This window comes from Podarcis muralis, chromosome 5, assembly GCF_964188315.1.
Source record: "Podarcis muralis chromosome 5, rPodMur119.hap1.1, whole genome shotgun sequence".
NCBI lineage: Eukaryota > Metazoa > Chordata > Lepidosauria > Squamata > Lacertidae > Podarcis > Podarcis muralis.
Window position 1 is genome coordinate 55,032,089 of NC_135659.1, and position 13,096 is coordinate 55,045,184.

General features: G+C 44.9%; 1 protein-coding gene across 7 annotated transcripts in view; it reads right to left on the bottom strand.

Annotated features, from left to right (window-relative positions):
- TEAD3 (TEA domain transcription factor 3) overlaps positions 1 to 13,096 on the bottom strand; it is a 90,038-nt gene that overhangs the window by 38,050 nt on the left and 38,892 nt on the right. For all 7 annotated transcript variants that reach the window (XM_028733950.2, XM_028733952.2, XM_028733954.2 and 4 more), the window contains exon 2: positions 1,577 to 1,831. In XM_028733950.2, the coding sequence (XP_028589783.1) occupies positions 1,577 to 1,712 (136 nt within the window). In that variant the 5' untranslated portion in view covers positions 1,713 to 1,831. The remainder of the gene's footprint in view (positions 1 to 1,576; positions 1,832 to 13,096) is intronic.

Here is a 13,096-nt window from a genome sequence, read left to right on the forward strand (position 1 = left end):
GAAATATTTTTAAATAAAACAGTAAGCAAGCATACCCCGGGGGTAAGCTAAGGGTATGAATTTGTAACGTCACCAACTTAATGAGGGCACATTAAATGCACAAAGAAGTCAACCGAAAGATGGGAGAGTTTGTTACATTGGAATTCCAGCGTGTTTCTATAAATGCCTACTCAGGAGTGAGAGCGTATAGGATTGCAGCCCTAGCCTATCTGAGGTCATAGTATCATAATGAGAAGCAAGAAAATCACAGATGCAGACCCTATTGTGGCATTTAATAAAACCCCAATACAAGGAAGGTGATAAACCTAAAAAAAGAGAATAGAGTGTTTTGCTTGCGAGAAGATACACCACCTTTCACACCCAATGGCAGGCATGTGGGATCCTCAAGCAGACGAAAATCAATCTCTCCTTTGACAGGAATGAGCTTACCAAACCAGTCAGTCAAGCCAGGCAGAGAAAAGAGTGGGAGGGAGAGGAGAGATGAGGCATAAGGGAGTGGGAGGGATATATAGACCTAGGGAAGTACAAAGGAGATGTGAGTCAACAATCTAGGGAAGAAGAGTTCAGCGCTACCCTGGAGTTCTTTATCCACTCCAAGACAGCCACCTCCACAAACACTTCATCTCCCCTCTCTCAGGATGATCTTTGGGTAGTCCATCTCCTTTATTACCAGCCAAAGCGATCAGGGAGATATAACACAGCAGGGACCAAGTCAGGAACACAGACTGGAAAGCAACATCCTGAAGTGCCAGAAGCAAAACACACTTTTAGCATCTAAGGCCTGTGTGTCAGAGGTACATATTTTAAACCTAAGAATGTTTATAAGAAGCAAATTCCTACTCCCCCACCTGGATCTCCCTAGCCAGCAGCTGAAGGGATTTGGTATGTGCCTGCAAAACAAAACATGGTGGCTATTATACCATAATATTTTAGGCTGTAAATAGATGATAAATAAATAACAAAAGACATCCTCGATCAAATCCTCAGATACAGAAGGCAATGTGGTATAGTGGTTTTAGCTCCCGTTGCTTGGTCCCTGCTCCTGCCAACCTAGCAGTTCGAAAGCACATTAAAGTGCAAATAGATAAAGAGGTACCGCTCCGGCGGGAAGGTAAACGGCGTTTCCGTGCGCTGCTCTGGTTCTCCAGAAGCGGCTTAGTCATGCTGGCCACATGACCCGGAAGCTGTACGCCAGCTCCCTCGGCCAGTAAAGCAAGATGAGCGCCGCAACCCCAGAGTCGGCCACGACTGGACCTAATGGTCAGGGGTCCCTTTACCTTTACCTTTTTAGGACTTGTGAGACCCAGATACAAATCCCGATTCAGTCACGAATCTCACCTTAAGCTAGTCACTCTCTCTCAACCTTAACCTACCTCTTGAGATATTTGTAAGTAAAAAGGGGGAGGGAAAAGATGAAAATCACACTGAACGACTGCAAGGAAAGGTGGGATAACTGTGAATAAATAAATATCCAAAGCTGCGGCCATCTGAATGGACAACGTGCAACGAACGGGTGTCCTGCATGGAATCTGGTTTAAGCCACATGAACATAGAAGCATGACATGGTCTCACTCACCATACATTTTGCCCTCGTCCGAGAGAATAATCTTCCGCCGGCCACATGGCGGGTATATTGCCAGCGCCTCCTGGAAGCTCTGTTCAATGTCTGGACTCCACACTCCTTCGGCATCATTGTCCAGGCTCTTGTCCATCCCCTCCTGTCCATCTTCTCGCCCCTCCCCGGGGCTGCCGCTGGCGTTCCAGCTGTTGGACGCTATTGTGATGGCTGCTCTGGGCTCTGACCCTGAGCCCCAAACGGCAACTCAGCAACCTAAGGGCAAGAAAAGTTTGCTGATTAATCAACCACGCCTGCGGACTCCTAGTTCTCCTTTATGATTCTAGACCATACAACTGTACTCTTTCAATCAAAAGTAAATGGAGAAGTGTGACGGGTCAGTCTTTTCTCTCTCTCTTTTGTTGGGGGCTTGATCATCCTTCAAAAGCATTATAAACATGCATCTTTTGAACACACACACACAGAGATTGGCATTAATGTCTGGAAATCAATATGGCCAAGTGTGGGGGTTTTTTAGTGTTTGACATACAACACATTTTCTACATATACATGTTTCACATCTCTCTGTGTTGATGTTCTCCAAGCCACAGAACATACAATCCAAAACCCATTGGTTCATTCAAAGCTACCATTATTGCAGCCACACTGTGATATTCTTACAATAATCTGAACACTTGACTAAGGAAACGAAGAGACACTGGGTGATATTCAGTGATGTGTATCCATTTACACAGTGGGACTTGTGGCTTCTTTTCTCACTTCCCCAGCGCCCAAAATCTGTTTCGGAGGGTCCCCTAACCTTCTGAAGCAGATTTGGGGAGAGAGATGGGAGAAAAAGAAAGAGAAGCCATTGCATGAGAGGACAGCTGCTCGTGCTATATTAGATGCCACCCATCTTCACACACACACACACACACTCCCTAACAAGTTACTTGAGCTGAAGCAGGGATTAATTAAACAGCCTCACTTAGTATAAGGGAGAGTCAGATAACCCCCCACGGCACACAACACAACATTTTTGAAATGATTGTTTCTTTGAACCCCATCGCACACAGCATAATACCTTTTTCTTATTATTTATTTGACTTATTAGTCTCTCACTACAAGATAGTCTCTGAACGACTGACCAAAAGATTAAGAGCCAAAAGCATAACATAAAATCAGAAAACAATGTATTACAATAAAAACCATTACAATAACCCACAAAACAACATGACAGAAAACTTTAGAAACAAATAACAACAACAACAACAACAACAACAATAATCCATGTTCAAAATGCAGCCACACTAAAACATGTGCTTTTTCTCAATTTTAATCAAGTTTTTCCACAAGTGTCTTTTTAAAAAGTAACTGACTATAATACTGGATCATAGATATTAAATACTGATTTGAATGCTGAATCATAAGCATCTATCAAACACAGTGGCTTGTATAATAAGAAATACTTTAAGAATGAGGCCGGTAGGAGGGGATTTTCCTGCCCTCACCCTGCAGTCCCCTGAGTTTCCTGAAAAGCATCTCCTGGAGGGTCAGAGGACCCTCCAGAATGGGGTCGGATCAGCAGGAAGGAGTAATTGCTCCAGTTTCAGAGAGCTGTAGACAGAAAGTGTCTGCACTCAATTTGAGGTGATTTTCACCTCATACCACAGTCTTTCCCAATCAGGAAAAGTGGGGGCAATCAGGAAAGCCCCTGTCTATTACTACTTCTGAGGAACCAGGCCATTTTGGTAAAGACAACTTTGTTATGCAAAAAACCATGAAGAAAAAAAGATCTCATTTCTGAGGTTAAGCATTTATAAAAAAAGACACATTGCCACATACTGTATTTATTATTGCCGGCTTCCTACTGGACCCGGGATAATCACAGGGACCAGGGACCAGGATCTGCCATCCTGCATCATGATCTTGTACTTCTGCTTTATGTAGAAGATCTCTAATTCTCTAATGAATATTGATGACTCTACCTACCAAACATAGAAATTTACTTTCCATTTCATGGAAAGACACTAATGCATGGGTAGGCAAACTAGGGCCAGGGGGGCGGATCCGGCCCAATCGCCTTCTAAATCTGGCCCACGGACGGTCCGGGAATCAGCGTGTTTTTACATGAGTAGAATGTGTCATTTTATTTAAAATGCATCTCGGGGTTATTTGTAGGACATAGGAATTCGTTCTCCACCCCCCCAAAAAAATATAGTCTGCCCCCCCCACAAGGTCTGAGGGACAGTGGACTGCCCCCCCCTGCTGAAAAAGTTTGCTGACTCCTGCACTAATGTGTCCAATTACCAGCCTTTACCTTTGGTAAGTTCTAAACACTTATGGCCTGGTGCTATGCAAGTTGACTTTAAAAGTAAATTCCACTTCCAGTGGGAACTTACTTCCAAGCAAATGTTCACAGGGTTGCAGTCTTAATCTTGCTTGAGTATCAGAGAATGCGATCTCGCTCGGTATCAGAGAGAAATAAACAGAAACCAGTCTCTTGCTTCTAAGCAGATATAACTCCACAGTGCATGTAGGCTGCATGACCGCAAATTTCTTGTTATGTTCTTAAGTTGTATGAAGATTCGTTTTAATTGCAAACCAACATGTTTTAATCATTCTAGCACTTAGTATGCAGGAACCAGTGTTTGAAACTGAGATATGAAAGCTAGGAGCTAAATGGCACCTTAAACCTAGGTTATGGGCGCAACAACGGAATGTCTAGGCACACTTTTTTTATAACAAGAATACAAAGCTGAAAATGAATGAACTGCAGCTAAAATATTATGCTCATTTTTCACATGCTCTAGTCCTTCCCCTGCCCACCCCCCTAATATTCTTAAGAGGGTCTCTTCTCCAGTCTTCAGAGAGTAGCTGGAAGTGGAGAGGCAGAAAAGGTCCTTCTCTCCTTCTACTCTGCAGTTTTAATCTGAAATCTTAGGCGTGGTACTGCACCCAGAGCTCAGAAACTGATCACGCTAATGAAATTCCCTGTCGCAAAATGCGCCTGGAACAATGGGAGTTTTGAACACTGGCAGGAACCCCTGAATTCAAAACTGAAACTTGACTTACAGCACAATCCTCACCAAGTCTGCTTAGAAGTTAGTCCTGTCGAATTCCATGGGGCTTACTCCCAGCTAAGTGCGGACAGGGTTGTAGACTTAATGGTTTAAAGCTGGCCCTTTGCTTGGCTTTTCCTCCCCTTATTTTCCAGGATATAATGATTTGGCATCTCAGGGAAAGAGGAGAAAACACAGATACAGACACACACAGCCTTTGGGACTCATTACTCAGAGGTCCTCTCAATGGCCCAAGTCTTCAGAAACATCTCTGGGAGATGTGTGCTGGGCGCAGACTCCCATCCCCAGCCAGGCTGTGTCAGTGGGCCTTGAAATAGTGCCTGCCACTTCCACTCCCACTCCCCTTTGCTTCCCCAGAGCAGCTAAGTGTTTTGCAACAACATGCTCTGTGGCAGCCCCACCAGCTGCTCCTGGGGGAGCTGAGAACAGAGAGGTGTCTCCTTTGGCTAGAGAGCTTCCCGAACAGAGCACAACAAAGGTCTCCAGTACAGACATCTCCTTTTTAAGAAACTGCCGACAACGAGCTTGGCTCAAGTGTTTGGTGGTGATTCCGCCCCTCCACGCACACACACACTCCCCAAGCAACTTCTTTCCTGCGGCTCCGAGCTCTGTGATGTCACCCAGTCTCTCCCTTGCTCCCCCTCCCCTCCCCTTCCAGCCCACCCCACCCCTTCTTTGGGAACAGTGTAGCCAAATAAGGAGATCAGAACTGGAGCAGCTAGCCAAAGGGGAAAGGGGGAGGGATGGAGGGGAGGCTTGCTGTCCGAACATGGCTCCCAACACACTCTTATTCATAGTCAGTCTGTCTCTCTCGCTCCTTCTCATACATACACAGCACTGCGAGGGGTGCCCAGGGATCAGGCTGCCAGCGAACATTCAGGAGGGCACAGGATATGCCAGAAAAGTTCAAGAGCAGGCAAAATATGTGTTCGCAGAAGACGCTGCGGGTACATTAAAGGAAGGCAGCTCTCAAGCAATCTGGGACACAAGCTTCGGTCGCCAAGTTGGTTTTGCTGAACACCAGACAGTTTGTTCCATCTCAACAAAAACCACACACACACACGCGTGCGGCTCCCTACACAAGTCCCAGACACGAGTGCAGCCAAGTCTCAACGTCCTATTGCTACTCATAAGATGAGTAGCACAGGGTCCAGATTTTGAGTCCTCTCCAAGACATCCTCAGCATGCCTACAACTCCTTGAATTTGCTCTCTCTCTTTGAATAAAATCACCGCCATTGCTTTGGCGGCAGTGGCAGGTGTGGGGGTGTGGGGAGTGTGATTGAGCAAACAGGCAATGGTGGTAACAGCTGCTCCACTATCGTGCTCCTGTGTTGGGCCCTTTGCTGTGATGTGGGCCGTAGCAGCTGCCCCAGCAGTGCCAACCAATATGACTGGCTCTGCTTACAATCCCCCTGCCCCACAAGTTTTCTCTAAAGTGTCTACAACAGGAACGTCTGGGAAGAAAGAAATTCTCAGGCAATCGGATCTAGAAAGGGATGCTTTCAAAACATTCGTCAGCATCCGAGATGAAGCTCCCTCTCAGGAGAAAAGTGTATACCTGGCATTGTTTGGATGGCTTCTCGATCCAAGTAACCTGCCCCCAAATGAACAGCTGTGTCACCATTCTAAAACACAGGCCAAATGTGCACATCAAAATAAGCCAGGCTTTCCGGCTTGTTGGGCATGGGCAGCGTGGTTTATTTCTTCCATCAGTGCTAGGAGATGAGCAAAGCATCAGGCAGCATGCACAATAACACGATCAGCCAGAAATTTGACTTGTTGTGATGTGTGAATGTGGACAGGAAAAAGGTTGGCAAACACATCTGCATTAGGAAAAGGTAATGCATAAAAGGTCTTCAACAGCAGCCCCCTCTCACATGCCATTACCAAGGTGATTGGGAATGTAAGGATGTACTCAACAGTGTGATGGGCCAAAATTTAGAAAGCTCCTATAGTAACTGCCTTTCACTCCCCCCAAAAAACCCTCTACCAGCAACTAGTTATCTGCCCTGAATATACAGTGATTCCCTCACCCCAAAAACACTCAACAGGCATCTTGGAGGTCAGTTTTACAATGATTTGTTATGATTCGCGCAAGGAACTTTGAAGGAATCCTACACAGAAAACGGGACCACTTTTTACACAAACAACCTCTCCAGCAACCACACCAACTTGGTCTGGGCCCTAATCAGAATAGTAAAATGAGTTTTGTGCTTGTAGGTGTACTTGAAGCCAGGGAGAGGGTAGGAGAGGGTCTGTTCCAAAGGCAAATAATCCTAGCCTTGGGAAAGAAGAATAAGAAAGATTATTCTCCCCTCAACAGATATGCTTAGGATTGCCCCCTCAGTATTAAAGGACTTTGGGGGTGAGACAAAGTAGAGAAAGCAGTGGGGAATGCTCTGGGGTACTGCCCTATCAAGGGGCATTTCATGCAAAGTTGTCACCAAATTCACAAAATCTCAAAACCACTACCTTTCCTGGCTCCCATACACTCATTATCCTTCCATTTAAATTCAGACACACATTTCTTGCATATGCTGGGCAATGCAGAGAGCTGACTGGCAACTTTCAGTATAAAACTACACTGCTACTGCTATGTCCAGGCAGAATAACTATAGGAAAAATTAGCAGTTTACTAGCGTTAGTCCTTTTTCCCCCTCTCCTTTCTGCCGGAGCGGTACCTATTTTATCTACTTGCACTTTGACGTGCTTTCGAACTGCTAGGTGGGCAGGAGCTGGGACAGAGCAAAGGGAGCTCACCCCGCCGCAGGGATGCGAACCGCAGACCTTCTGATCGGCAAGCCCTAGACTCTGTGGTTTAGACCACAGCGGCACCCGCGTTTCCGTGCACTACTCTGGTTTCGCCAGAAGTGGCTTAGTCATGCTGGCCGCATGACCCGGAAGCTGTATGCTGGCTCCCTCGACCAGTATAGTGAGATGAGCGCCGCAACCCCAGAGTCGTTCGCAACTGGACTTAACGGTCAGGGGTCCCTTTACCTTTAGTGTTAGTCCTAGCAGCTTCACCACTTCCTCCTGTTGTTATGAGGGCAATCCAGCCAACCAGGACATAGAAATTAGCACCCATCTATAGCACACACAAATAGTCCTGGTGCAATATTCATAGGTCTGCCTCTGGGTAGACCTATCCAAATCATAGGTGTGTGTTCTGAGCATGCTCAGAGCTGTTTCCTTGGAGTCCACCATTCTTGACATGTTCTGGTATTCAGAGAAACGGCAGGGTGCATTTCCTACTTTGTGAAGTGTTTTTGTTTGTTTGTTCAGTATTTGTTTTGTGACAGAAGGAGAGACAGAGAGAATGCAAGAGTGGCCACAGCATTGATCTATTTTTGTGGTAATTATTTATCTATTTTTTACTTAAATTATTTGCATTTATTTTTGTGAACAGGGGAATTGGGGGGACAATTGGCTGATGGCTTGTGTATGTGTTGCAAAGTGTTCTGTATTAACCAGTGACCTGCATTCATTCATGAGACGCTGCAGCAGCTTCTGGGTGAGGCAGGACATGCTGATCTGAGCCATGTGCCATTTCAGAGTATTTTTCATACTATTTCAAGAAAAGGGGTGTGTGCGTGCGTGCGTGCGTGCGTGCACACACACAAACACCCCACTCTACCCTGTATATGCAGATATCTGCTTCCAATAAGCCACTCCCCTAGCTTAAGTTCGTAAATCTTGAATGCTGAAAGGAGGAAAATGCTGCTTTTGGAAACACCAGACACACTCTCTTACACGAGAGAAGCTAAATGGTTGTACTCAGGAACTTGGTTGGGGGAAGGACACTGAACTTCCCTCCTGCCCCTGGAAATTCCTGGATTTGGGGGGTGGCATTGCCCCGCTCAAAAACATTGTGATTGCAGCCAGTTAGGTTGTAGCAAGATACCATAAAACCAGTGCAATTTCATCTGCATAGTCCTATTCTGATTATAAATTTCTCTGTGTGTATATTCTATCTACTTGTCCTGTTACTCAAGTGAAAAACACAGAAACACAAAGACAATACAGCTCATCTGGAAAATCTTACTCTCAAATTCTTTTTCATAACAGGGCGTGAAAACCGTACACTTTAGATACGAAGCCTTAACAGCACCAGAATACTGAAAAGGAAATTTAGGATTGCTACGAGTATGGGAAGGGCTTTTCCAGAAACTTTGCTTAATTGATGGAATCTGAACATTGAAACTACACAAACAAGCAAGGCCTGTGGGCAGTTAGCTGTGAGAGGTAGTTTGGCAAGATTGACTGAGAGGAGTTGGAGCAGCAGCAACAGCCCCGTGGAATGTCTTCCAAATAATTTTCAGTAATGTAAAACAAAATCTTTGTTTTTCAAGTTCCTTGAGCATTTGAATACAACACTAACTGCAACAGCAGCTGCCACAGGACTATCTATGAGGAAAAATACTTCATGATACCAATTGCAGAGACATAGACTTGGGGCCTGGTTAACCCACTTTCAAAGAGATTCCAATTAGGACTTTTACAACAGCTTTGAACTTTAAGCTCAAAAGAACACAGGTTAATCAGCATCAAATCATCATTATGCCACAATTATGCGCCACCACATGAATTACCTCCCCATCAGATGTAGGGGGAAATAACTCTCCTATGTTTAGAAGAAGGAACAGGAACACAACAAGGGTGATGCAAATATCAGAGGACATTATATATGAATCTACCATTATATATGAACCTACCTCTGTCACAAGAGACTAGGGCCCTGCAGGACTTGACATCTTTCCGCAGGGCCTGCAAGACAGAGCTGTTCCACCTGGCCTTTGGTTTGGACTCAGTATGACCCTTATGTTTCCCTCCCTTGTGGTCTTGATTTATTGGCTACTTTTAAAATGAGGCTGCATTTTAAATTGCATTTTAATCTGTATTTTAAATTGGTTTTCCCCCTCCCCATTATGTTTTTACTGTGATTTTATTGGTGTCAGCCGCCCTGAGCCCAGCTCTGGCCGGGGAGGGCGGGGTATTATTATTATTATTATTATTATTAATCATAATAATTACCTTGCTCAGTCTACTGTCTATTTGAACTGGCAGCTGTTCTCCAAGGCCCCAAGCAGAAGAAGTGTCTCTTAGGCTTGCAACAAGAGATCCTTTTAACAGGAAATGCTTGGGAATGAACCTGGAACTTCTTAATGCAGTGCATAGTTAAACTATGGGACCCACTCTCACAGAAGGCAATAGTGGCCACCAACTTAGGTAGCTTTAAAAGAGGATTAGACAAATTCATGGAGGAGAAGGCTCTCAATGGCTACTAACTATGAAAACTATGCTCTGCCTCCACAGGCAGTGATGCTTCTGAATACCAGCTGCTGGAAACCACAGGAGGGGAGCGTGCTCTTGTGTTTGAGTCCTGCTTGAGGATTTCTCATGGGCGTCTGGTGGGCCACTATGAGGTCAAGATGCTGGACTGGCCTGATCCAGCAGACTTCTGTCCTTTGTCATCTCTATGCAGAGCATGTAGCGCAACCGCTCAGCTATGTTTCTGGCCCTTCCACAATTAAGTGGCTGGAAAAGAACAGCAGCGACACAATTTGGGACCAAGCGGGTTATGAGAAGCCTTCTGAAATCTACTCACAGTTTTTACAGCAGCAGATAGCAAAAAAACACACAAAAAAAACAAACCAACACAAAACTGTAAGCTGCAGATCCTGTAAAGCCTGGTCCTTGCTAGTCTAAACTTTCTATTTCCTGGAGGGTGGGTGCTAGCAAGCAAGCAAGTCAAGAATTAATCCAAAGCTCCACCCAAACCTTACAAAACAGCAACAAAAACCACTACGGAAACTGACAATGTTGGGTATGTTTTCCCCACAAGTGTTTTGTGCTGCCCATTTTGAAATCAATGGAGAGCAGAAAGAACCCCCAAATGATTAGAATAGAGCAGGCATGACCAAACTTGGCCTTCCAGCTGTTTTTGAACTACAGTTCCCATCATCCCTGACCACTGGTCCTGTTAGCTAGGGATGATGGGAGTTGTAGTCCCAAAACATCTGGAGGGCCAAGTTTGGCCATGCCTGGAATAGAGTGGGGGGGGAGGGACATGCTGCCCCCACCCTTTCCATCATGTCCCCACTGCAAGAGCCACTGCACTCCACAAACTGGAGTGGAGAGGCTGCTGTCTTTGTGATAGTGTGGCGTTCTGTATCTCTCTCACACACAGAGAGTATGGTGGGCTCTCTGATATAAATGTCGGACCTCCAGATGTATGGAGAGAACTGAAGCAGCAACGGGGATTAAATGGAGTGGATGGAACTGGCCAGCACATCCTTTCTCTCCTCCTCCCTGCCTGAGAAGAATGCCTGAATAGACATTCACAGCCTCACAGTCTTCTCTGAAGATCATGGGGGTAGCCAAGGGGGGGGGGGTTAGCTCCCCCGCCAAATCAATGAAAATACATAGCAGACCGAGATTCTTCGCCCCTAACAAAAGGTCTGCCCCCCACAATAAAAATCCTGGCTACGTCCATGCTGAAGACCAACACCCTCGCAACATTTTACGTTGCTTCACTATTATGCCTCACTCTCTTAATAATTATTTTGCACTTCCTTCATCAGGCTTATGGGGCTTTCCCTTTAATAACACTTAATTATTCAGTTACACCCATGTCCCATTGCCTGACATACATGGTGAAGCTTGCCTAAGGCAGAGGTCATCAGCATGGTGCCCACACATACACGGATGGCTGCAGAGGCTGCCTCTGGTGCCCAGAGGGTCTCTCCCGCTGTCCGAAATCAGGCATGAAAGCAGGATTCTTTTGTAGCCAATAGAAAAGGCCTTGATGCATGCAGTGTCTACAACAGTTTCTTCCATTTGCAAATGTGTCGATGGGCCCCAAAAGACTGGTGACTGCTGGACAAAAGAGATGGGACCCTGAGATGGAATTGTGTGAAGGAGTTAAGTATAGTTTTTGCTAAATGATATTAGTAGATAAAAATTAACAAAAAGTACCTAGGTGAAGAGAAGGAAGTGTACAGTTGCACATACGTTTACGATTAAAGAATAAGAAGCCTCTGATAAGGCAGAAAGGTATGACAATAGCCAGGACCTTGGAGACTGCAAGATCTCTGTCCAGGCCAAATCACACAAAAAGCTGGTACTTCTCAGATGAGTGCAGTTATACAGAAACGGTGACAGGCACTGCTTGGGGCATTGGCTGTGCCCTCTACCTTCTGCAAACTTCAATAACAGTTTATACAACCAGCCTCACTGGTTGTGGTGATGGAGCCTTGAGTCCAACATCTGGAAGGCACCAGGTTGGCAATTGCGGGCCTACATAATACACCTTCTTAAATATATATTCTAACACGGGAATTTCACAAACCTTCAGGCTTTTATACCGGATCTTTCTGAGATTCTTGTGATGGCACCATAAATGGCAAAATGAAAGAAAGACATACTTTGAAGAGCTCTGGGCAAGGCATTCACACAGCCTCAAGGAAAGCTCTCCAGATTTCATGTTCTGGGGAACATTTAATGTCTCTGAATCCATTTTCTTTGGATTCCACTTGACTATTCAACATTTTTGGAAGGAGGGGAAGTCTTAAAGAAATATTGCTGCATTGTTCAAGGTTTGTCCAGCACAGTGCATTTTCATGACATCTGCAATGTAATGTCACTGGATACAGTCTATTTTGTGGTTTATTACTTTTTTTAAAAAAGGTACAAAATTTCTTGAGATTGATTTGCAAAGGAATCTCCCAATGTTTATCTTCCTGACCAACTTTCCTCCATTACTTGAACGTCTTCCTCATATGTGTGCATTTGTGTGTGTAGACACACATACATAAGACGTGGCTTGTGTGCACAGACAATTCACCAAACACCTCATTACTTAGTTCTGCTGAATTTCTGATCTTTCTCTGAAAGGGTGGGGACAGTTTCTGATCTTATACAACCCAACATCCACTTATCCCATTTCAAAGTTTCATCTCCTTTTCTTGGCCCATCACATGAATGACTGATTATGGGGTTAATTACCTAACCTGGAAGAACTATCATTCGATTTCATATTCCACAAGAAAGGACAGTGATAGTTCAATGGCAAAAAAATGAGGAGCAGCGTGTGCTCAGAAACTTTATGTCAATTATTAAAGCCTGCATACTGTATAAGCAACACACCAATATTTGCATCTGAGTTACTCAGAGCACTTCATAAACATACATCACGGCACAAGGACATCTAAGAGAATATAATATATTTTTCTGCTACAAGGAGAAGCATACATTCTTGTCCAAAACTGGGGGAATGAAACAGTTACTCCACCAGTTCTCTCCAGTGGCTGGTTAATCAAGTGTGGCCAATCCTATCATCACTCTTCTTGTATACAAAAGCTGGTCCTGGGGAAACCCTTGCTGTCCTCCCCAACTCTAAACTAATGAGGGAAGAAGGGAGGTCATACCTGACAATCTAGCTTCAGAGATGTTCTACAA